The sequence below is a fragment of the Capsella rubella genome, unplaced genomic scaffold (genome assembly GCF_000375325.1).
Source record: "Capsella rubella cultivar Monte Gargano unplaced genomic scaffold, Caprub1_0 scaffold_8, whole genome shotgun sequence".
NCBI lineage: Eukaryota > Viridiplantae > Streptophyta > Magnoliopsida > Brassicales > Brassicaceae > Capsella > Capsella rubella.
In genome coordinates, this window is record NW_006238916.1 from 7,914,204 (window position 1) to 7,936,566 (window position 22,363).

General features: G+C 33.7%; 6 protein-coding genes across 9 annotated transcripts; 3 read left to right on the top strand and 3 right to left on the bottom strand.

The window, feature by feature from the left end:
• Window positions 1–610: 610 nt before the first annotated feature.
• On the bottom strand, window positions 611–2,487 carry LOC17876399 (indole glucosinolate O-methyltransferase 1). Of its 2 annotated transcripts, none has more exons than XM_006281592.2 (4): window positions 1,982–2,487; window positions 1,522–1,832; window positions 1,224–1,288; window positions 611–1,132 (listed from the first exon to the last, which is right to left on the bottom strand). In XM_006281592.2, the coding sequence occupies exons 1-4, from the start codon at window positions 2,449–2,451 to the stop codon at window positions 833–835; spliced, it is 1,146 nt and encodes a 381-aa protein (XP_006281654.1). In that variant the 5' UTR covers window positions 2,452–2,487; the 3' UTR covers window positions 611–832. The 2 variants fall into 2 exon arrangements, with proteins under 2 accessions (XP_006281654.1, XP_023644341.1); XM_023788573.1 differs by having other exon boundaries at window positions 1,224–1,294.
• A 1,415-nt stretch (window positions 2,488–3,902) lies between these two features.
• Window positions 3,903–4,635, top strand: LOC17877122 (stress-induced protein KIN2). The gene is made up of 3 exons (XM_006279708.2): window positions 3,903–4,028; window positions 4,149–4,217; window positions 4,331–4,635. The coding sequence occupies exons 1-3, from the start codon at window positions 3,969–3,971 to the stop codon at window positions 4,403–4,405; spliced, it is 204 nt and encodes a 67-aa protein (XP_006279770.1). The 5' UTR covers window positions 3,903–3,968; the 3' UTR covers window positions 4,406–4,635.
• Window positions 4,636–9,713: 5,078 nt separating this feature from the next.
• On the top strand, window positions 9,714–10,798 carry LOC17877257 (VQ motif-containing protein 33). The gene has a single exon (XM_006280908.2). It carries the CDS (start codon window positions 9,847–9,849, stop codon window positions 10,615–10,617), a length of 771 nt encoding a protein of 256 aa, XP_006280970.1. The 5' UTR covers window positions 9,714–9,846; the 3' UTR covers window positions 10,618–10,798.
• Window positions 10,799–11,781: 983 nt separating this feature from the next.
• On the bottom strand, window positions 11,782–13,691 carry LOC17876358 (F-box/FBD/LRR-repeat protein At5g53840). The gene is made up of 4 exons (XM_023788437.1): window positions 13,585–13,691; window positions 12,485–13,387; window positions 12,262–12,402; window positions 11,782–12,160 (listed from the first exon to the last, which is right to left on the bottom strand). The coding sequence occupies exons 1-4, from the start codon at window positions 13,609–13,611 to the stop codon at window positions 11,885–11,887; spliced, it is 1,347 nt and encodes a 448-aa protein (XP_023644205.1). The 5' UTR covers window positions 13,612–13,691; the 3' UTR covers window positions 11,782–11,884.
• Window positions 13,692–13,845: 154 nt separating this feature from the next.
• On the bottom strand, window positions 13,846–17,925 carry LOC17876727 (probable bifunctional methylthioribulose-1-phosphate dehydratase/enolase-phosphatase E1). 2 transcript variants are annotated; one of them, XM_023789353.1, is made up of 13 exons: window positions 17,562–17,925; window positions 17,024–17,160; window positions 16,556–16,603; window positions 15,903–15,998; window positions 15,685–15,804; window positions 15,501–15,590; window positions 15,197–15,376; window positions 14,968–15,123; window positions 14,734–14,883; window positions 14,542–14,643; window positions 14,360–14,469; window positions 14,160–14,278; window positions 13,846–14,066 (listed from the first exon to the last, which is right to left on the bottom strand). In XM_023789353.1, exons 1-13 carry the CDS (start codon window positions 17,779–17,781, stop codon window positions 13,975–13,977), a joined length of 1,620 nt encoding a protein of 539 aa, XP_023645121.1. In that variant the 5' UTR covers window positions 17,782–17,925; the 3' UTR covers window positions 13,846–13,974. The 2 variants fall into 2 exon arrangements, with proteins under 2 accessions (XP_023645121.1, XP_006281602.1); XM_006281540.2 differs by lacking the exon at window positions 16,556–16,603 and having other exon boundaries at window positions 17,562–17,923.
• Window positions 17,926–18,155: 230 nt separating this feature from the next.
• LOC17876292 lies at window positions 18,156–21,528 on the top strand. 2 transcript variants are annotated; one of them, XM_006280471.2, is made up of 12 exons: window positions 18,157–18,440; window positions 18,748–18,812; window positions 18,936–19,034; window positions 19,189–19,321; window positions 19,532–19,591; window positions 19,772–19,831; window positions 19,918–20,040; window positions 20,402–20,473; window positions 20,587–20,724; window positions 20,813–20,968; window positions 21,069–21,173; window positions 21,331–21,528. In XM_006280471.2, exons 1-12 carry the CDS (start codon window positions 18,216–18,218, stop codon window positions 21,361–21,363), a joined length of 1,269 nt encoding a protein of 422 aa, XP_006280533.1. In that variant the 5' UTR covers window positions 18,157–18,215; the 3' UTR covers window positions 21,364–21,528. The 2 variants fall into 2 exon arrangements, with proteins under 2 accessions (XP_023639095.1, XP_006280533.1); XM_023783327.1 differs by lacking the exon at window positions 20,813–20,968 and having other exon boundaries at window positions 18,156–18,440; window positions 20,587–20,695; window positions 21,153–21,173.
• The last annotated feature ends 835 nt before the right edge of the window (window positions 21,529–22,363 follow it).

Sequence of the window (22,363 nt, forward strand, 5' to 3'; positions counted from 1 at the left end):
TTTGAGATGTGAAATTGAGTACACACACTAGAACATTAAGGTTTAGAGAGATGTATTAGAACACACATTAAAGGTCCAATTAATGTCATAAGAAACAGTCCATCAGGCCATGTGTACAGGGTTTTCTCGCGGATTACAATCTAGTACGATTACAATCTAGTATATATCATTATGTTTAAGTTTGGTGTATTTTCTTGAGACACACGTGATGCAATTTTGAAATCATAAAGATTATTAATCTAATTAATGTGCGCTGGTATAATTAAATTGTGATATATGTTAAAAATTAGTTCAAATTTCCTAAAGCAACTCGTACATGCTTAGAAAGATACTACATGTTATTTTATATGTTTTAATAGTATTTTTATAAGATCTAAATGCAAAATTATACTTCGTTATATTTTTACTTTTCAGAAACGGGATGTGTCACATTTTGTTTTTTAATGTTTTGTGTTCATTTTTCTGCTGATCATCTGAAATATAATCTTTGATCATTATTTCACAAATTGCCCGAATATCCGTTTGTACCCAAGTCTAGTGGGTATGAGCAAAAACGGTCGTGTTATAAGTTTAATTAAATCTCATAAAACAACAAATAATAATTCGTAAAGTTTAATCTATCCATTACATATTTACATATTACAATCTCGTGTGAAAACCATTTCCCACCGAATGTAGTTATTAGTACTCAACGTACATTAAAAAAAACAACCACAATGATAAAATAGAAAAACAAACCATTATACAATACCAAGTAACGAAAAAGAGGGGGGAAAAAACATACATGGGGTTTTAATGTTTAATTTAGTGGTTTACTTGCAACTGTTGAATGCTATTTATAGATTTCGATGACGGAGAAAGGATAAGCGGGACATACGATTTCGCAACGAGAAAATCCCGATGCATGTGCCAAAGTTTCATACTCAGAAAGAGATCTCTCTTTACCACCCGAACATTGTGTTAACATTGTCATGTCCATACCAAACACAATGTTGGAACATACATCTCTGCTCATTGCTTCTACTGGTGTAACCATTTCCACTATTATCAGTTTACCATTTTCTTCAAGACTTTTCCAACTGTTTTCAAGTATTTGTACGCATTGTTCGTCCGTCCAATCATGTAGTATCCACTGTTATGATTCGAGATTATGACGATGCTTATAAACTTCGATATTCATATTTTACTTTCTTTATTTGTTGAGATATTTTATAGAACGTTACCTTCATGAAAATGGCATCAGCCTTTGGAATCTTTACGAACATATCTCCCGCCACATGGTTTACACCTGAAACTTATTTGATGTCAAATTCTACTATTAGCATCGTTATTATACATAAAATATGGGAAAAACATAGCATTCAACATTGCTTTATTAATAATAACATAAAAACTTTAATCATTGTAAAAAAATGAACTTATACTAGTAGGGATGATTTTTCCAAAAACTGCTATTTGGTATTTTTCTGATATATGTACATATCATGTTAAGAATTTATATAATCACATGATCATTCATACCGGGATAAGAAGGAGCATTGGCTAACACCGGAGCTAAATCGAAATTGATACCAATAAGATGAGGATACTTGGAAGTGATGAGACGTAGTGTTTGACCAAGTCCTCCCCCTACATCCACCAAAGTCTTCACATCTGTGAATCCTTTGTAAACTCTCAGAACTTTCTCCATAATTATGGTGGAAGATTCCAACATAGCCCGGTTTAATATTTTACTAAATTGCTCATCAATTTGGATGTATTCGAATACTTTCATTCCATGGGCAGAACTAAATGCATCTCTTCCTTCTAATACCACATCTTTGAGATTTGTCCTATGAAACCAAAAAACCTTAATTGCTCACCGAGTGTATAAATGTAAACATTAAGGTTTAGTGAAAAGGTCACCTTAATGTATTTGAAGAGTTAACTATTTGTTTTTTTTTTTTTGTGTGTGTTAAGATGCGTATAATAATCAATATACCAAGACTTGATATAGACGTCGCTAAGGTTAAGCATGAACATAGACGCAAAAGAACCCGAGACGTCACGATTGTTCAAGAGAAATTTGCAAACCGGTTCTGCTGCATATACCCTCTTGACGATTCCGGTGTGACCAGTCTCTTCTGATACAACGGAATGGCATTTAAAGACCGAGTAGCTAGCGAGAAACCGCAGCATCCGGTCTAGCAAAACTGGAGCTTCCGGGTTGCTCGGTTTGGTTGGGAGTCTTAGTGCAATCTCAGAAGGTGAGAGCCACAAGCTGTCGCCTACGTTGACCATGGTGTCGATGATGCCGAGCTCCAAAGCTGCTTTGAGAACCATGGGCAAGGCAACTCCATTCGAGAGCCTCCTCGCTAGCAAGCTCGCCTCTTCTTCAACTTCTTCTTCTTCTTCTTTGGTTGGATTAGGTTTAGGGTAAACGGTTACGGGACCTTGAAGATGGTTTTCCATTGTTCTTGTGTTAAGGAAAATATTAGGAGAGTGGTTCAAAATATGTAGCTTGCTATTAACTTTACATTCTTTGTGCTATTTTATAGAGTGAAAAATCAATAGTGTTGCCCACTTTGTGTGTTTGTGGTGGCCTAGTGGTAGTTGTCTAAGGAAAGACGTAAACTCGCTCCAATAGTTCAATTTCTACTGAAACAACCTTTGCTAATGGGCAGGTTTTCTTGGTCGGACTAGCTAGATCACCCCTGAGATTATTTAGTCTAGTTTGTGTTACCGACTGGTTGTGTTGGTTTGGTTCTTACCACGCAATTGAACCTCTAGCACCTTCTTATCCCATATTGGAACCGGATCATCTAGACATTATAGAATGATCTATCTAGAATGCATGAGACCGTTCTAAAATTAGATACGTCAAAATCTTCGTTCTTCAGAAGATTTATGTCTATTATCGTTTTACTGCTATGGTGGCCTGGCCATACTGTCTGTAATGTTATCTGGTTGGGTGAGTTGACCCATGTTAGATATCCAAATCCAGCCAACGTTATGTCTTGCTTTTTTATTTCCAGTAAATGTTTTGTGCACTATTTAAATTTGTGTGGTGGTTATAGTGGCCATGTCGGCGAGAACGTGGTTCGTTCAGCTATCCAGTTTTATTAATGTGGTTTTTAGGTAAGTATGTTACTAAAGAAACATCATAGTATATTTACATAGGGAAGTGCCTTTCGAGAGGCTGGCCGAGCCTCCTAGTTTAGACTATCTCAAGGCCCAAAGGTAACTTAGTATCCTCCATTGTTATATTCTCAAGCTTTGAGCTTTAACGAATATGAATCATAAAACAATTTTCTTAGTATATTTCGTTGTTGCATTGTCAAGATTATTTTTACGGTTTACCTTTTTTTTTTTCTCCCAAATTTGAATCGTTTTACATGTTGGAGGGTCAAGGGTGACCATTGGATGGGGTACGGTTTGACACCGATTTAATAATCATCAATGTGACTTATAAAGTTTAGTTATATGTTTCTGAGTTATTCTATATTTTTAATATATATACATATATCAAACGTAACCCAATTCTTTTTAAAAAAAACTCGGAATTTATGCGTACGTAAGTGAAGCATAAATTATTATTATAATTTTTTTTTAAAAACCCATAAATGATAACATCAACTGTATAAAGAATTTTTTTTTTGTTTTATTAGGAATTCTAGCGATAACATGTAGCATAAAAATATATAAAATGATTTTACAGAACTACATTACTACATTGGAACAAGTCTACAACAGTTTCGCTTGTCTCGTGGTCAAAACCACCCTATCCGACCGGAGCGAGTACTAAGCTAACAACGCCACATGTCAAATACTAAACTGACTCCCAATCACTGATCTCTACGTGAAGTTGGGGTTCCCACAAGAGTATATAAACATCTACCCCGTAATGCTATTTTCTCACAAGTCACAATTACAAAAGCTAAAAGGTTCTTTAAGAATCAAATTAAGTTTTACAAAGAGAAGATTAGAAAATGTCTAGCAACAGCCAGAGCATGAGCTTCAACGCTGGCCAAGCTAAAGGCCAAACTCAGGTTTTTGTCTACACTCTACACCATGCATTTTCGAAACTTCAATAGAACTAATTGTTATGTTTGAGTTAATGATTGATATTAGTATTAGAGGGTAACTTAAAAATCGTTGTATATACATAGGAGAAGGCAAGCAACTTGATGGACAAGGCCTCCAATGCTGCCCAATCTGCTAAGGAATCTATTCAAGAGGTTTATTATCTTATTCTTATTCTTTTTATTTAATACCTCTTTTGTGAAACAATTTTGAGAAAACCAGTGAATAAATATTGGTTATTTTTGGGAAAAAATAAAACAAAATATAGGGAGGACAGCAGCTGAAGCAGAAAGCACAAGGTGCGACTGAGGCCATTAAGGACAAGACTGGCATCAACAAATGAGAACCACGTTGAAACTAAATAATCTATGTTTGATGTTTCTTTCTATCCGAATAATAATTAGATAGACAAATCTATCTAAATCCAAGACTATGGATTTCGATTTGAAGCCATTTAGGCAACTATTCTCTACGTTTTTTTTTTCTTTATCTAGCCAAGGGTTTTTTATGACTCTTGGCTCTTGATAATTTGTAGCCATGCAGTTATTTTTCTATATTAAATAAAATGATATGATTACATGAAACTATAGCTTAATTTTTATTTTTTATAAGCAATGATTGCGGCTAAATTTATTCTCTTTGTTACGGCCATGACTAGACACATTGTTGGATTATAGTTTCTATCCGTGACATACCTAATAGTGTGAAATGGTGGAAACCTATCATTTCACTGGGAAAAAGAAAAATAATAGAACAGACATTGTTTCGAAGCAAGCAAGTTTTGTTTGTTCCGTTGTTTTGTCTTTATACATGCTACACATTTATGTAATATGTGTGTGTACGCATGCATGTAAGTAGTGTTTAGTGTTATTTCGAGAAGACTTAAGCACCATTAATCTTTTCTTTTTTAATATATATTAAGATCGACATTATCTTATTATATAAGACAAGGTTTTTTCTAACTTTGCCTCACAAAATGACATTTGGCGCTCTATATTCATGACACGTGTCATTTTTATTGAATTATAATTTAACATTTTAAAATTATTTTATTTGTGATATTGTGTTGTAAGTTATAAGATATGTATTGTTTACTTTTCAAAAAGTGTCATTGTGGCAAAAAAAAAACATTTTCTCCAATTTTACTTTCTATTTAAATTAAATATCATATAAGCTAAACATAAAATGGAGTAGTTAAATTTTTTTTCTTTGTATTCAAAGAAAATTGGTATGAGTTTTTTTCTTAAGATTAAAGTTCAGAAATGACATCAAAATTTCCTCCTCCTTTTAAAGTATTTTTTTCCTAAAGTTATTAATATGGGTAATAAATTATTTATAATATGTTTTTATAATTTTTGAAAAATAAGTTTATAATAAAATAATTAAAGAAAATTGTTTTTTTTTTAACTTTAGCATGGTGAAATCTATGGTAAATAATGAAATTAGAGAAAGTTAGATTTTTTCAGTATAATAAAATAGTACATCTAAAATATTTAGAGAAAGTAACTATTTAACCAAAAAATATTCTATTATTTAATTTAGAAAACAAAATTTATTTAATTTACTATTATTAAACAGTTGAGAGAGGAAACACAGTCTAATAGAATATAATATCATAAAATTTAATCAAAGAATAATTATCATATTCTTCACAAATCATATATATAAAAATAAAGTTTCACTCTCTTCTTATTGGTTCACTTGGCATGTAACTTAAAAAAAATATTATGTATTATCACTTAATTCACAATTTAATATAAAACTGAAAAACTATTAAACCACAAAACACATTTAGTCATATACATTAAACTCACACTTTAATATAAAAACTGAAATAATATAAATTAGCATTTACTATATTTTACATTGAATTTTTCAGCACACAATAAATTATAATTGATTCCCATGATTTTTTATGAAATTGTAACTCCCATCACTTCTTTTCCTATATATACTCATTTTCTCAGTTACAATTCCCTAATTCTCTCATCCTCTAATTCTCTATCTCAATTATTATATAAAAGAATAGCTTTGTGTTTTTTTGTATGATTTTTAGAAAACAATTAAATTATTCTTTTATAAAATCTCAATTGTAAAAGAAATTAGAGACTATTTGATATACATCTTATGTTATTATAATTTTTGTTTTTTGAAAATTCATCTCTAATTTCTTTTTTAGTTTATCATGCATATAAGTAATCATTCCCTCACCCTATTCCTTTATATTCATGTATATTTAATATTTTTCTATTTTTATGTTGTTATATGGCATACAAATCAATGAAATTATTATTTAAGAATTTGATATAAATATTTTTAGAAAGTATGATACAAACACATGTGTAAAAATAAAATATTTTGAAGGCTATAAAATCAAAAACATTGACCACTATGTTTGTATCCAAATATACAAAGAAATCAATACTTTGGTATATACATTGTAGAACTTACCTGGTACTAACCTAATATATATTCTTTAAAATTTTAATATTTTTCCATTTCTTCTCTAAAATTTTATTTTGAATTATTTTCATTATTGCTGTATAATTTATTTACGTATAAATTCCCATGATGTTATTGTTACATTATTTTAATTTTTCATTTAAATTAGAATATATTATGTTTTCTCGGAAATCGTGGTGGAGAGCAAAGTGGCTATGGTAAATTGTATTTGACTTTTCCTTTTAATTAACATAACCTATTTTTAAGAATACATATGGTTTAGTTTGTTTTATTGTATATGTAATTAATATTAGGCTATTTTGATGCTCTGCACTAATATAAAGTTGTTGACAAAAAAAAATATTCATGTGTCATTATATAATATTATCCTATATGAAATATTAGAAAATATGATTTTTTGAGAGACCGAAGGAAAAAGTAATCAACATTTTATAAGCAATGATTTTTTTGAAAAAAAAAAAAGATGACATAGGGACAAACCTAAAGTAGATTTATATAGATTACAAGTTCAAAGAGTTGTTTGTAGTGATATAAGACTATAAATTTTACTTTTAGTATCCTAATGTAATTGAATAAAAAAGATATTCTAATGCTTATTTTAATTGATGATGGAATTTGTTGAATACAAATTAAAAAATTATTTAATATTTTTTTATTTATAATGTATTTTAAATAATTTATGCAGTAGATAGCAATATGCATAATACAAAATAATCATAAAACATATATACTTAGTTTTATATTGGAAACATCAAATTAATATTATATGAGATAGTGCATAAAAATGAAGAAAACTACTTAATTGATTCAATTAAATTGATTTCCAAAAAATTTATTAAAGTTAATATAAATATAATATCAAATAAATCTCGCGCATCGCGCGGGTCTACTTCTAGTATATAATATGCTTTGCTTTGCATGTTTAAGCAATAAGGAGGGAATCTTTTTAACCACTTGGGTTCTAGAAGACACTAATGATTTGAAGTTTGAAAGAATTTGATCCTTCATGGAGGGACGACATTTTTCACCCAATTGGAATTCGAGTCCCCACAATTTTTTTTTAACTTTTTATCTTATATATATATTCTTTTCTTTTTTTAGTTTTTTTATTTTTTTCTCCCATTTATACTAAAATATTACAAACAACAAAAAAGAAAGAAGAATTGGATACGATTTTATATCTCCATTTTTAATCTTGTTTCCTAACGTGCTCACACTGATTTGTGAAAATGTCTGTTGTAAGTTGTAACCTCACAATAAGGAGAACATATTCTCACTAAGATAGGTTTTACTTTTGTTTTTAATTCTATCAAAGAATATATATGTGTACTGCATCTTCCTATTGGTAAACTTGATATTAAAACCTTATACGTAGTACAATATCTTTTCATATATTTTGACCTTTATACTATACATTAATTTCATGGAAACTGAAAATAAAAGTCATTTTAGTACGATGTCTTGTCAAAATTTTCTTTATGCTTATTCACACACGCTATATAACTAACTGATATTGATTTTGATATTCCTTTTTAGGTAAGAAAACAAGTGGGTGTAGAGTGTAGTGCATTTACATGTTGAAATCTTTGAAGTACAAAATAATTTAAAGTCGAATAGATTACAAAGGGTAAAATGCAAAAGAACCTTCAAGGCTTCAACTTTTAATTAGAAAAAGTTGTAATCAGACAAAAATACATTTAAAAGATCAGTTAATGAATATAACTTACAAGCTTCTATTTATTATAAAAAAAACACAAAAAAAAATATTACACTATTGTTACAACAATTGCTACATTCTTACTTCTGTCACCATCAGTGGTAAATTGGTAGCGGCAAAAGTGTTGGATTTTGTGATGGCAAGGCAACATTGCAATAGTGGCAACATGCACCAGAACAATGTTAGTGGTGGCGATTTATATTGTTATAAAAAATGTTCACTAATTTTGTAAGAGAGATGATCAAGGGTCAAATTTTTCTTTATCCACTAAAACAAATGTGTTTATGTCAAAACTTAGATTGTGGATTATGGAAGATTTTTTTTTTTTTGCAGATTTTGTGATCTGAAGCTGATATTAGATCAAATTTGAAAATTGGAAGCTAGTTCTTGTTTTTTTCCCTAGATACATATGTTAAGTCTCTAACGAATCATTTTAATAGTTTATGAATATATATAGGTCCAAATATTACAAGTTCATGTATTTGAGTTTATCATTTTGCTGCCCATGAATATTTTTGCAAAGACAGAAAATATATCAAAATCTCATGTAGGGACCTAAATTATAGACATTTTAGATCTTATCCGATTATTGTAGACAAACAAAATAAAACCATTTTTATAAACGTAGAGCGTAATAATTTCCTAACGTGTGGTTACAAAATAAATTGGTTAAATAATCACACATGTAAGAAGAATTATACGAAAGGCAGAAATTTTGGTTTTAACTTTTAACATATAAGAAACATCGCATTTGTTAAAAATTGATGAGTCTCTATATACTATATAATGAGTATAGATTCTAAAAATAAATTCTCAATAATTGTTAATCGATTCCACCAAAAAAGAATTATTCTAAATATCATGGATTTGGGCGTCATCAAATTCCATATAAATAGTATATATATCAACCAACCATAGATTTCAGAAACCTGATTTGATGTTCTTTGATATAAGATTCTTATTGGATATCCCAAAATAGGCAATGTACGTATTTTTCTACTCCAATGTATATCTAAAGTTCAAGTTCGAACCTCGAGATATTGAATAAGTTTTGCTTATACAAATTCACCACTTTGGTCTTGAGTGTGGCAAAATACAAATGTGGCTCAGTTCACAAACTATGGTATGTGACAAGTAAAATTTGAAGACATTCTTGTGATGAAAAATCATCATTGGAAGCCAAGATTTATTTCAAAATAAACCCCACATTCCAATTTATCCAGAAGAAAAAGAAAAAAATGAAATATCTTTTGGGAGATATTTTCAAAGACTTGTTGATTCGTATAAGAGAAATGATGATGATGGTGTTAGACGTAGATGTGTGTGTATGTATATGTACAAAGTCTTGAGAACACGAATCTAACAAACAAAGAGAAAGAAAGAGAAAGAAAGAGAATGAGAGATGGGTCCAAGACACCTCACTTTTTATAAGTCTTTTAAATTGTCGTCGCACGACAAAACTAAACAACATTACACATTATTCACATCAGCAACTTCCACTCTTCTTCTTTCGTCTTCTTCTTCAATCATTCTCTCTCTCTCTCTCTCTCTCTCTATCTCTATCTCTTTACCTCATCTACACAACACGGAGACATCTCATTTTAATGGAAGTTTCAACATCATCCATGTCTTCAAAACCAGAACAAATGATGCAAAACTCATCTCCTTCCATGATCTCATCTCCTAGGTTTCATCAGCCTCATTCGACGACAAGATCATCTCCTCATCATCATCATCATGACCAACATCTCTCGAATCCTTACCCAACAACATTTGTTCAAGCTGACACTTCCACTTTCAAACAAGTCGTTCAGATGCTTACCGGCTCCTCCACCGATCATACCTCCACCGGGAAGCACCAAGAAGCTCCTTCTCCGGTGAACAACAACAACAAAGGGTCAAGTTTCTCGATTCCTCCCATCAAGAAAACCAACAGCTTCAAGCTTTACGAGAGAAGACAAAACAACAACAACAACAACAACATGTTTGCTAAGAATGATCTAATGATCAACACGTTAAGGCTTCAAAACTCTCAGAGATTGATGTTCACAGGAGGAGGAAACATCAGTAGTCATCATCGTCAAAGCCCGAGATTCTCTCCGAGGAACAGCTCATCATCAGACAATATTATCCTGTCTCCGAGCATGTTGGATTTTCCCAAGCTAGGTCTAAACAGTCCCGTGACGCCACTGAGAAGCAACGATGACCCCTTCAACAAGTCATCGCCTCTATCATTAGGGAACTCATCTGAAGAAGACAAAGCCATTGCTGAGAAAGGCTTTTATCTTCATCCTTCTCCAGTCTCAACTCCTAGAGACTCTCAGCCACTGCTTCTTCCTCTTTTTCCGGTCACTTCTCCGGCGAGCAATCCATAATCCCGACGATCTATGAGTGATTCTATATATATATATTATTAAATTAAATTCTATATAATTCCGGATATTGTTTAACTATAACTAAGATATCTTTATAAAGTTCGATCTTGGTTATGGAGTGACTGTAAATTTTGTGCGGTTTATTCACTTTTTAATCTCAAATATCAATTGCAATATATGTAATTTGAAGCTATAAAGTATATATATATATATTCATGATGAAACTCATTTTTATAATAAGCATTATTCTTTTTAAAACTCAAAAATATCTTTTATAATTTTGTTCATATGATTATATAGTTGAACGTGTGCCACTCAATATCGAAATCGAATGTAGAGATAACTAGAGAATCGATCCATGTCTATATGCTCGAATTTATGATATAGACTTTATATTCCTAAAAACTTGTTTAATGTCAAAAACAAAATGACTTCGAAAGAATATGGAAATATCAAAGAAAAAAACTATGGTTTGCGATTGGAAAACATGAGTGGATCGAGTGGTCATTGTCAAGAAGTATTTATCGAAAGTTTGACTAGTAATATGAAAAATATTTAATATATCCTAAGTAGAAAGTTTCAAAGAGACAATTTGAAATAGAGAGACGACTCGTGAAAGAAATTTCTGATCAGGTTCAACACGTAGTATGGACCATTTCGATATACAATATGATGACTTCGAATTTTAGTCATCATGGAGGCACGTTTGGTCTTTTTTCACTAATACTATACATTTCTTTGGACTTTCTCTTCGATTTTTTTTTCTCTCAATTAAATAGTTATACGTTAATACTGTTCTTCTGTTGCTTTGTCTTTTGACTTGAAAGGACAAAAAAATAATCTTTGAATTGAAAAACAAAAAACAAAATAAAAAGGTGGAGAGAAAAAAAAAAAGAGTGTAAAAAGAAAGTAAAAGACGAAATAAGTAGTCTGTTATGATGAGAGTTGAAAACCAAGCAAAAGTCGAATCATCTTTGCTTCGCATTACAAGCAACTTCCACTTTGGAAATTTTTGCCACACCCCTTTCTCCTATTCACATTTCCAAAAAAATTGGATATAAAACAATTTAATGTCCTTTTAACTATTGATATTTCTATATTCAAGACCAAGTTGACGTTGAAGTTTATGTAACTAGCCACACAAAATAAATATGAAAGCAAGTATAAAGAAACATATAAGAAGGACTAGTATAGTGCAATTGCTTGTGGCTAAAATTAAAGCCTACAAAAAATAACTTCACATGTTTTGGTTATTCAACAATGGTAACTAAAGAAGAACAACTGTACAAGTACAAGAGCATCTTGGTATTGCATGGAGTGTCTGGCGAACGTGCTCTACATTTTTCTCCTTATAATCATTCCTTAGAGTCAGTTTCTCAAGTAATGTTGAGTTCTCCAAGAAGTACCTTGCTACGTTCAGTTCTGTTCCACATCCGAAGAGCACACCTTCCAATTTAACAAACTTGAGCGACGATACCAAACACGATGGAACTGTCGAAGTGATCACTCCTGCTTTCTTGGTTTCTTTGTAGTCAACCAATTTCTAAGAAAACGAAAAAATAGAAGAAGAAAACAGATTATTAGTAGTAGAGAAGCTTCACGAAAAGATAAGATTTACTATTAGAGGGGCAAGCAAATCATTACCAAGCTGAGAGATTCTAGTTTTGGACACCTCTTTAGAAGATTTAGCAACATCTCCAGACTAGAGATGCAACATATAACACTCAGTCCGGTCAGGTTACAAAACTGATGCAGAGGTTCTAGTTGCATGTAATGAAAGATATCCTAGTAACAAGAGTAAAAAAAAAGAATGTTAGAGATATTTACTATTATTTTTGTAATCACATAATGTCACATATATATATACCTTGGTAGTAGCATAACTAGTGACAAGACACCTGACCCTTGAAATACTAGTGAAGAAATCGCGCATCATGCTTCTGCTGGTTAAATCGTTTGGATCCAAAATACTGAGCACGTTGGCGTCAATATCTACCTTGGCAGGGAGACCTGTATTGATGATTTTAATGTTCTTTGTTGAGTAAGCTATAATCCTCAAAAACTGGAGTAGAGGCGCATCGATGACAAGTCCATATTCTCGATCATACCACTGGTTTATGTCGACTCTCTTTAGTGTCTTAGAGCGTACTTGTATAGCCCTTGCATTATCTTCTGTATATTTGACAATGCTCAAATCTTCTAGAACTGGAGAACATGAGATCAGTTTCTCCAACGTTGTCTCATCGGTATATTTAACAAATTCTAAATGCAGGGTCTTCAGACAAGGTAAAGAAACAACCTTGGTGCTAACTAAGATGACTCGAACAAGTCGTAAGTGTACCAATGTCTCAGAGGTGTAAAGGCTCAAAGGTATCTTCACTGCAACCTTGAAGAGACGATCACAATGAAGATCAAGATGTTGAATCCTACGCGTAGTCGCAGCATCAATCCATTTGGTGAGATAAGACGAGTAGTCAACATAACCAACAGTACGAATATGTAACCGGAGTTTATGTATACATGACTCTCTGTGGTGATAAAAGAACTTGTCAACGAATACCACAAAGTCGTCGATGGTTGAGAACTGGCTTGAGGCAAAAGCAAGACCGAGGTCAAGGGAGTCTAAGTCTAATCCGAGAACCAGTTGCCAAAGACTCCTCCATCTTGTGGACAGAACACTTGCCCTGATAGCATCTTTGGTCGAAAGAAAACTAAGTATGTGACATATCAAATGATTAGGTAACTGGCTTATCAACCCATTGTCACAAATCTGCATCAACACATTTAAAATATCAAAACTTGGAAATTAAGAACCATCTGGTTTCTAGTGAAGTACTGAACAAAACATGTCTTGCAAGCAAAAACAAAACCTTATTAAGAATCCTAAAAGAAAGCTAGGGTTTTGAACACGATTTATTTGTAAACAGAGAGAACGGTAAACGAAGAAGAAGATGAAGAGGAACGTACCTTTTTTCTGATGGCTCTTGGTGTCATAGAGAAAGATCGGTGCAGTATTGGATTGATTCTGCGTGATGATCTGATGGATCACTCTTGAGATTCTCCGATGATCGACTCTTTACCTTAACCAGTCAAGCAATGGGGATTTTTTAAAAGTGGCTTTAAACCTTATAATGGGCTTGAGTACATAGACTATATGGGCTTATTTGAGGACAACACAGCAAAAATGTTCAAAGCCTTACTGATTTCACTTCACTTGTAACTTGTAAGAGACTAATTTGAGTTTTTTTTGCCAAACGTCTGCGTTTAGATTTATCATCAAGTTTTTGTTTTATTTGGTAAAAGTATTGGTTCAAATCAAAGTACAACTCCATAAGAACAAGATACATAAGAAGAACTCTAGATTTGGGAGAATGTTGTGACAGTCTTGAACCCGTGATTCTCCGGTAATGGAGCGTTTCCAGGTCGAATCGATATAATCGCCTCCAGACCTGTCACCAGAATTGAGTTTCAAACTCAGTACTTTCTTTTAAAAACAGAATCTCTTATTGGTTTTGAAGTAAATAGTATATAGAGTTTTTTACCTGCGGCTTTTGCAGCTGTGGCTTCTTGGTAAACATCTGTTACAAACAAAATCTCTGAAGGATCATCTACTCCCAATGTTTCTGTAATCTCCTTGTAACTCCGGCTTTCTTTCTTGTTTCTGCAGCCAAGAAGCGTATGAAATTTGTAGTTGGATCATATTCTATCAAAAGGGAAGGGACAGACAGATAACTTTTAATACCCGATTGTAGTGTCGAAAAAGCCAGATAAATATTTTCTCAGATCACCATTGTTTGTGTTCCCAAAGAGCAGCCTTTGCGCTAACCGACTACCGCTAGAATATATGTAAACCTATTGGGAAAAATAAATATTAGACCTGTGAAAAAATGTCATGTCTCTAAAGCCTCTGCTACATGAACATACCTTAATTCCTGAAGAATGCCATTTCTCTAAAGCCTCTGGTACATCCTCGAAAACAACAGATTTCAGTTCATTACACTCAAAACCTGTTCTCCATATGTGACCCTGCATACAAAAGTTCATATCACCTTTTATCATACAATATTAGAATCAGCAAACATAAAAAACGGAATCTTTTTTTTTATCTTTTCTTACCTGCAATTCCTTTAAAGCAGTGATCTTTCTATCGGCTCTTATCATTGCCTCTACGTTAGAGACCATAGCGGCAATGACATTTTCTTTCCCTTCATCAGCATGAGGGATAGGAACAGCACCTGTTACACCCTGTCTCAAGTCTTCCTCAACCTACAAAAAACAGCAGAGATGATCTTTAGTTGCTTGTTTATGACAACAGGTAATACAACAGGAGAGGAAATTAAATGTTATTACTTGTAACCGCAACAACTTAATATCCTCTTGTGTTTCTGCTGTGTCATAAGTCAAATTCAGATGTTTTCCAACGTTTTCACGGGCATAAGGAAAGAGAACATCTGTGACAAAAGTAATGGGCGTAGTTGTTCCTTCAATGTCGAGGACAATGCATCGCTGCAACCAAACAGTGAATAGTTAAAATTCTACTTTCAGAGATATATAACGAGAGGCATCATTGACATTTTACCCGAGGTGAATCTGTTTGGTTTTGTGAATCCTTGACTCCAGATTTCACAGATAGTTTTGTGAAATTTTGATTCTGTGAATGTGTGGATCTTCGGATAGGCCCGTGATCTGGGGTAGCTGCATCCAGACCCAGTTGATGAAGCTTGATGGCAGCATCGAACAGATAATGGTAACATTCAGCCTGAAAGTGACAATTAAAAGTTTATAAGTAGAAGCAAACAATATATGAACATAAAACTCAAACATATAGAACTTATTGTTGGTTCTTCAACTTTCAACCAAAAATTGAAGTAACTTGCACAAACCTGTGTCTTAGCATGGATCCAAGAATCACCCCAAATGTAAACGCCGTGATTCCGTACCAGTACTGCAGTTGCTTTTGGATAGGCTTCTATCTGAAAATGGGAGTCATATATGTAAAAAGTAATTAAAATTTTCCTTCTGTTGCATATAGTCAACTCAAGCTTCTCACAGAATAATTAAACATACTGCTTTGGTAAGTGAATCTGTTAGTTCATTCTCATATGCTGTATTTTCTATGATTGGGACAACAAGTTCATCATAGTATCCGTGACCTTGAATCCCCTTTATCATCTCCATGTGAGTTATCTGTGAAATGTTGAACAAGAAGAAACATTAGAATGCAAAGTCCTAACTGTATCGCCGAACCTGGAATTGTCTGCAAAAATTAGTAGTATTTGGCTTACACGGAATTCTTTGGCTTGCGGATTTAGCATTGTCACAAGACAAGATTCCATGCCATGACTGTGTATAACAGCTCCAGCATTTCGCATCTCATATGCCTGCAACACAACAGAGTCAATGCTATGAAACTTTTCGATAACGTCACTATCTTACTGTTACTAGAGATTAGACATCTATAAAACGAAAAGGAAAACAATACAAAGAGAGCAAGTCAACTTGGCAGGGTAAAAAATGAGATACCATACTGTGCAAGTTTTTAATAGAACGTCTTTATACTTGAAAAATTGCTATTAGATTTAAAACTGACCATGTACAACTTGATGAAACACAACTTATTGAAGGAAAAAGAGGCTGTCTTAACTTAAATGGAAATCATATGTAAAATTATAACATTACAAGCAATAATCATGCCAAGAAAGATCTCTTTGATTTCTCAGGTGGTTATTTAATAAGTAGAAGGAATTTACAACCAAACGAGTGTCTGTCTAAACATCAATAAACTCTACATATCAGTTAATTTTCTGATCCCATTGTGTTTGTGTGAAGTTCTAACACTTGACTGAATCCATTTCAACCAGTGCAACGTAGTGGAGGTCCTATGGGTCAAAGAAACCCACTGACGATGGGATTATTGCTCAAATTGGACAAGTTTTACCTTGTAACCGAGTTTTCGCAAGCGTTTTCCCAAAGAAAGCCGCCTGTTCTGCACTTTATTTAGGATTGTAATCCAATAGTTATTAGCAAACAACGTATTTGCCATTCCAGAAAAGAAAAATCACCAGCTAAATGGGAGACACAACAGAATACCACTAGAGAAGAGCGACGAGCTCTTAACCTATTTGGGTCATGACCATGTGCTCTAAGAAATCCTTCTTAACATAAAACAGTTTTAACTTGGAATCAGTAAGTGCTGCCCAACATTTTGACGAAAACCCAGCATTGCTTAAAGTTTGAACCGCAAAATGCACACCCAACAATGAAAATACCATACGATACAGTAGGCCAAATAAGTCAATATCAAAGTGTCATTCACCAATAGCAAAGTTATGATGAAGCCAAGTACACAGCAAACCCTAATATAGGAGAATCAAGTTTTACTACTTTGAAAGCAACAAAACCATACCTTCATGAACAGAGGAGCACAATCAGTACACTTGGGAGGCTTATTTGGGTATGGCTTTGGAGAAGGTGAAGATATGATTGATCCATTTGCAGATAAGATGTACATATCTTCTGGTTGCATCCTCTCCTTTTGAACACCTTCAAACACATCAACAATTAGCAAACCGTGAAGCATATAAATTCAGTAACACACAGTAATCAGCCTTGCCAGATTTCTACTTCCATCAAAAACTTTTGCATTTTCAAGTCTCCGGTGATTCATATACACAAAGAAGAACGCTTCCAAACATTGAAAGACAAAAAAATTGTCCACATAAAGAGTGTCACTAATGTGATTTTAGGACCATAAATACACAAAGATGATCTCTAGAAACAGAAATTTGAACTGATGAAACACAGAGTTCAGATAGCAATTGAAGGTCCACGAGAACAAAACCAGCAATTCAATAGAACAAAGGCACATACACAAGCTCAAATAACGAATAAGATACATCAAAATGTATCAGAGAGAAAGGGAGCGACTTTGAGATGTAGAGAACCTGAAGGAGACATGACGATGAGTTGCTCAGCTTTAGGGATTGAAGCATCATGAACCTTCATCGTTATGCTACCGCCAGTTCCAGATACCCAACCTTGAGTATAAAAATGACGGCAGAGTTCAGTGACCAACGAACTTGTCTCCTTCAATTCTTTACCCTCCAGATATGCCTGTGGAAACCCGATCATCGCCGCTGCTTTGCCCACCACAGCCGCCGCCATTGATTCTCAGAACGAGAGGTACAGAGATTGAAAAAAGGTTGGAGCTTTTCAGATGAATGAAACGCAACTTTTATCTTGCGAGCATTCCTTTGGCTGCTTTAAGAGAATTTGATTCCTTTTTTTTATAAAAAGGTCCAAACTTGCGTCAAGGTTCCATTTTTAAGCACAGCATTTTTCTTGCTCTCAGTCTGACATCATAGAATCACAATAATCGAAAATTTCAATTTTCAACTCCTTGTTGTTTTAATGACTCTAAAACGGCACGTAGTTTTATAAAAAAAGGGACATGTTTGGTAGTGAAATTAGCAAAGAATAAGTCTATCCGAATTCGAGATAAGAATAGTTTAAAAACCCACTCTTGAACCCTCTCTTAAGAACTAAACATCATCGTCAAACCAAAACCAGAGAGCGAGAAAAGCTCCTTATCTTCTCCAATGTCGAGAGGACCAGGTCGATTAATACAGAACGTGACACAGTTCGCTGATGCTCAGTTCAAGCAATTCTCCACTCGTTATGGACAACAAGTCATAGACATTCTCGATTTTCCAATCAAGCTTGTCTTGTCTCCTTTCACTCTTGCCTTTGACATCGCTGGCTCTGCACCTCGTGGCTTTGGCATCCCTGAATTCGTCTCTAAACTGTCTTATCTCTCTGTTTTCGTGAGTTGTTTCTCCTGAATTTATGGTTCTGGGTTTTGAGCTTTGAAATGTTAGCTGTTGTAAAGGATGAAACTTTTGTTGGTTTTGCTGAGTTTCTAGCTTGGAGTTTATCATTGTCTTACCGGGTTTTTTTCGTATCTGATGTTTCCATGTCAATTCCTCTCTGAATGTTTCCCAAAGTTTTGAACTTTAATATGAGTATGAATCAAAGTTTTGATAGATCAGAATCAATTTAGGAAACTGGAAAATGTTTGTTTTACTTGTGGTGTATGGGAGCTTTTGATCATTTAAGTTCCATGAACTGCAGGCGGTTGCTACGCTTGGAACTTATGACATTGCATTGGATTTGGGAAAGAAAGTCATATGCCAAAGGTCAGCTTCAACATTTGAAGTTTATCTTAGTTTTTGATGCTTCTGACTTAAAGAATTTTTGGGTCACATGTTGTCAACTGTTCGAGGCCATCCAGTGAAATGGGAAATTTTTCTGTTGGTCAGGGATTGCAAAACTTGTAATGGGTGGCAAGCATTACGGTGCACCATGTGCAAAGGAACAGGGAATGTTCATTACCAAATCAAAGATTACAACTTGAGAAGGTGGGATTGTCTCTTCTTAAACCAAGTTATAATCGTCACTTCAACCATTAGATGTCATAAGAATTAATCAATTCAATGTAATTCTGATAGGTCTCTGTGATATTGTACCATACATAAAAGAACTTAAGAGATTTCTCCTTTGTCTTTTTTGTAGTGGAGAGAAACCAACAGCTGATTCTGTCGCAGATGCTATAGTTGACAATCGAGCTGAGTTGGTTCATCTTCCATCCTCCATCAACCTTAGTGCACCATTGCCTTCAAAAGACTGCCCAACTTGTGATGGAACAGTAAGCTTTTTCCCTGCTGCTAATGCTCTAGACTGCCCAACTTGTATTTACATTGCTATATTTGATACAGATTTGGTTTATTGTTCTCAAATTGTCAAGTACTGCTTTTTGATGTACATATGATAAGGTGCTTTTCTGTGTTTTAAGGTGAACGAAATAGGCTTTTTTATTTGCTAATATGATTTGACGGAACATCTATTGATATCTCAGGGTGTGATGAGCTGTACTGAGTGCAAGAACAAGCTGCAAGTCAGGATCTCAGCTGATGATGTATGTTTTGCGTCTGCTATAACTCCTTCTCAGCTTAACATCTACCTAAATTCCCAGTGGGATGTATATTTATTACTTAGTCGGTGTTAAATGCCTAAAAGAGAGGTAGTTTGTTTTTGTGTAGAACTATCACTTCATTAATACCAAAACTGATGAATATATTTGACATCCATTTTGCAGATCATGGAACCACCATGGAAAGCCTACAATGTGCTAAGGAAAATGGATTATCCCTACGAGGTGAGCACCACAAAATCTATATATAGACTCAAAAGTTTGCTATGTTACCACTTACCAAGTCTAACGAGTCCTGTTTTGTATTCCAGCACATTGTCCACAGCATGAAAGATCCCAGCATTGCAAATTTTTGGTTGATCACTATGCCTCAAATTATGGGTGGATTTGAATATGATGAAGATGTCAAGAAGAAAATATGGTGGCAATACGAGGTTAAAAATCTCTTTCTACTTACGTAGATCTCCTTCAGCATGCCTTTTTCACCAGTCTTCTAGTTTAGAGTTTACTGCCATTCACTCATTTGAAGGTTATGGTCTTCTAGAGGCTTAATCAAAGTATACCCTAAAAGCTATAGGCTAGTCTTAGCTGAAAGTTGAATCTTCCTAATCCTCATTTGGGATGGTGTTGCTACGCCAGTATAGAATGTCTTCCATATCTGTGCTCAGAGCTCTGCATGATAAAGAATTTTACGCAACAAGAAACCAGAGGGCGGCTGTTAATTTTTTTTTGATAGTTAAGCTTTTAAGCTTTATGCTTGAATGATAGTTGACTATATGTGTCTTCTGCAATCAGGAATCTATGCGTTATGATCAGCTTAGGGACTTGGTGGCTAAACGAAATCCTGGTTGGGAGTATTTGCAGAATGTAAGATCACCTTTTTGTGGATTTCAAATATTTGAACAAATCTGGGAACTAGCTCAGGATATTTTAACTGAAGAAGTATAGCAATCACCAATTTAGTTCTCATGGTTTTACAGGCCTTAATCTCCATTGATCCTGTCCGTGCTCGGGATGACCCCGTCATAGTGAAGAATGTCCCTTATTACAAGGCTAAGAAATCTCTGGAGGCTGAAGTTACAAAACTCAGTCCACCTCCCCGTCCTCAGAATTGGGGTGTAAGCTCTCTTCTTATCTTTGGTTTTAACGTCACAGTTTCTGTTAATGGTCAGGGATGTTTCAGAACTAACCCCTGAACATGTGCAGGAACTTAATCTCCCATTGAATACTTCCTCCTGGAGTGAAGAGGAACTCAAAAACCCAGCAAAACTGTACGAGAAGACAATTCTTCTCAATGCTCAAAGAGAGATCTCAGATAAAATCTTGGATGCACAGTGGGAAGCTAAATGGCGACAAGAGAAGGTTAATAATACTCAAAGAAACCATTTTGACACAATTTGTTATCATATCACATTTCATTAAAATTCCAATTGCGTAACTTTTTATCTTTTATAATTTGTAGGTGGAGGAAATGTTGGAGGAGAAAGTAAGACCTTTCACCCAAGACTCCAGCATGGCAGTTCTTCCGCAACCTATCTTGTTAAAGTCACAGAAGAAAGATCAAAAGGTAACAATTGAATTGGCTAGACGAATAAGTCTACTTCATTCTCTCTTACACAGTACATAAGGTTCCAAATTACATCACCTGTTATATAATCCTAATTAACTCTATAAACCTATCATTCTTATCGACTAAAGTTTTGTTTTTTCTGTTTCTGATACAGGGAAACCGGCAAAAGAAGTGGTGGATCTTTTAACCAGACCAGTATGTCGGAACGAATCTAGATTAAATGGATTTTTCGAATTGAGTTTTGTGTTTCTTTGATGAAAATATGAAATCTTGCTGTATTATTAATATTACACTTAAAAACTCAGTTGTCAATGTTTAAAAAAAGAAATGTTGTTGTTGCTTACACTTGGCAGATTCTTTTGTGTACGACGATCTTTCTCGGATACATTCAACTTAGCTTTCGTCATTTCTCCAATCAATCCATACAAGTCCTCGTGTCTCTCCATCACATTTCATTATTAGTTACGTGTTTATCATGTTATGGTACTTTTCAAATATAAATCATACATACATCTACATCATATTGGATAGAATAGAATAGAACATATACTAGTTTCTGACAGATGGAATTTTATCATTTTTTTTTTCGTTTTTCAATCGAGACGTATACATCAAGCAGCTTGATTCAAGCTTTTTGTCTAATCAATTAAAAAAAGTGATGCATGAATTCACGGTTTTAACTTTCAACATTTGGTTTAGAATACATCTCATTTTAATCAATATGTCATAACAAACTCAATAAGGCCAAAATAGAGAACTTTCTCACATGGGTTTATAATATTATTGGTATAGATAGTATTTTGAATTGAGTTTGACATCATATTGGATAGAAACATATCAAAACATATTGCATTGAGTTTTGAAATATGTGCTAGTGTTATCAAATAGTTTTGCTTCGAGATTATAGCTTTTGTTTTCTATCTTATGTGAAGGAAATTGGATGTTGACCTTCACTTCTGTGGAGCTTTTCGGTAGGTAAAATTTATTAAGTGTATCTTTTTCACTTGTGTATTCATTTTGGTGGAGTTGAAGCCATACTTTGAGAATATATGTAGTTACTAGGTAGCATCGAAAGTTTCAAACGATTTGTTGTTTGAGTCGTGGAATTTGAGTTGGATATGGATTTTTCTTAATACGTTAATACTGAAAATATGATTTATTGAAACCCGCACAAAACGATTAAGACA

Bases quoted from the DNA above. Each gene is read 5' to 3' on its own strand.
- LOC17876399 (XM_023788573.1), bottom strand. From the start codon at position 2,451: ATGGAAAACCATCTTCAAGGTCCCGTAACCGTTTACCCTAAACCTAAT. The intron at 1,833-1,981 runs GTATATTGATTA...TTGGTTTCATAG, and splicing joins GACGTCTATATCAAGTCTTG to GACAAATCTCAAAGATGTGG. The intron at 1,133-1,223 runs GTAACGTTCTAT...GAATCATAACAG, and splicing joins CTGATGCCATTTTCATGAAG to TGGATACTACATGATTGGAC.
- LOC17877122 (XM_006279708.2), top strand. From the start codon at position 3,969: ATGTCTAGCAACAGCCAGAGCATGAGCTTCAACGCTGGCCAAGCTAAA. The intron at 4,029-4,148 runs GTTTTTGTCTAC...GTATATACATAG, and splicing joins AAGCTAAAGGCCAAACTCAG to GAGAAGGCAAGCAACTTGAT. The intron at 4,218-4,330 runs GTTTATTATCTT...AACAAAATATAG, and splicing joins CTAAGGAATCTATTCAAGAG to GGAGGACAGCAGCTGAAGCA.
- LOC17877257 (XM_006280908.2), top strand. From the start codon at position 9,847: ATGGAAGTTTCAACATCATCCATGTCTTCAAAACCAGAACAAATGATG.
- LOC17876358 (XM_023788437.1), bottom strand. From the start codon at position 13,611: ATGACACCAAGAGCCATCAGAAAAAAG. The intron at 12,403-12,484 runs GTATATATATAT...TCTTGTTACTAG, and splicing joins CTAGTTATGCTACTACCAAG to GATATCTTTCATTACATGCA. The intron at 12,161-12,261 runs GTAATGATTTGC...TCGTTTTCTTAG, and splicing joins AACTAGAATCTCTCAGCTTG to AAATTGGTTGACTACAAAGA.
- LOC17876727 (XM_023789353.1), bottom strand. From the start codon at position 17,781: ATGGCGGCGGCTGTGGTGGGCAAAGCAGCGGCGATGATCGGGTTTCCA. The intron at 15,377-15,500 runs GTTTGTGCAAGT...TGTCACTTTCAG, and splicing joins GGATCCATGCTAAGACACAG to GCTGAATGTTACCATTATCT. The intron at 14,470-14,541 runs GTATGTTCATGT...TTTTCCCAATAG, and splicing joins GGCATTCTTCAGGAATTAAG to GTTTACATATATTCTAGCGG.
- LOC17876292 (XM_006280471.2), top strand. From the start codon at position 18,216: ATGTCGAGAGGACCAGGTCGATTAATACAGAACGTGACACAGTTCGCT. The intron at 19,035-19,188 runs GTGGGATTGTCT...TCTTTTTTGTAG, and splicing joins AAAGATTACAACTTGAGAAG to TGGAGAGAAACCAACAGCTG. The intron at 19,832-19,917 runs GTGAGCACCACA...TTTGTATTCCAG, and splicing joins AAATGGATTATCCCTACGAG to CACATTGTCCACAGCATGAA.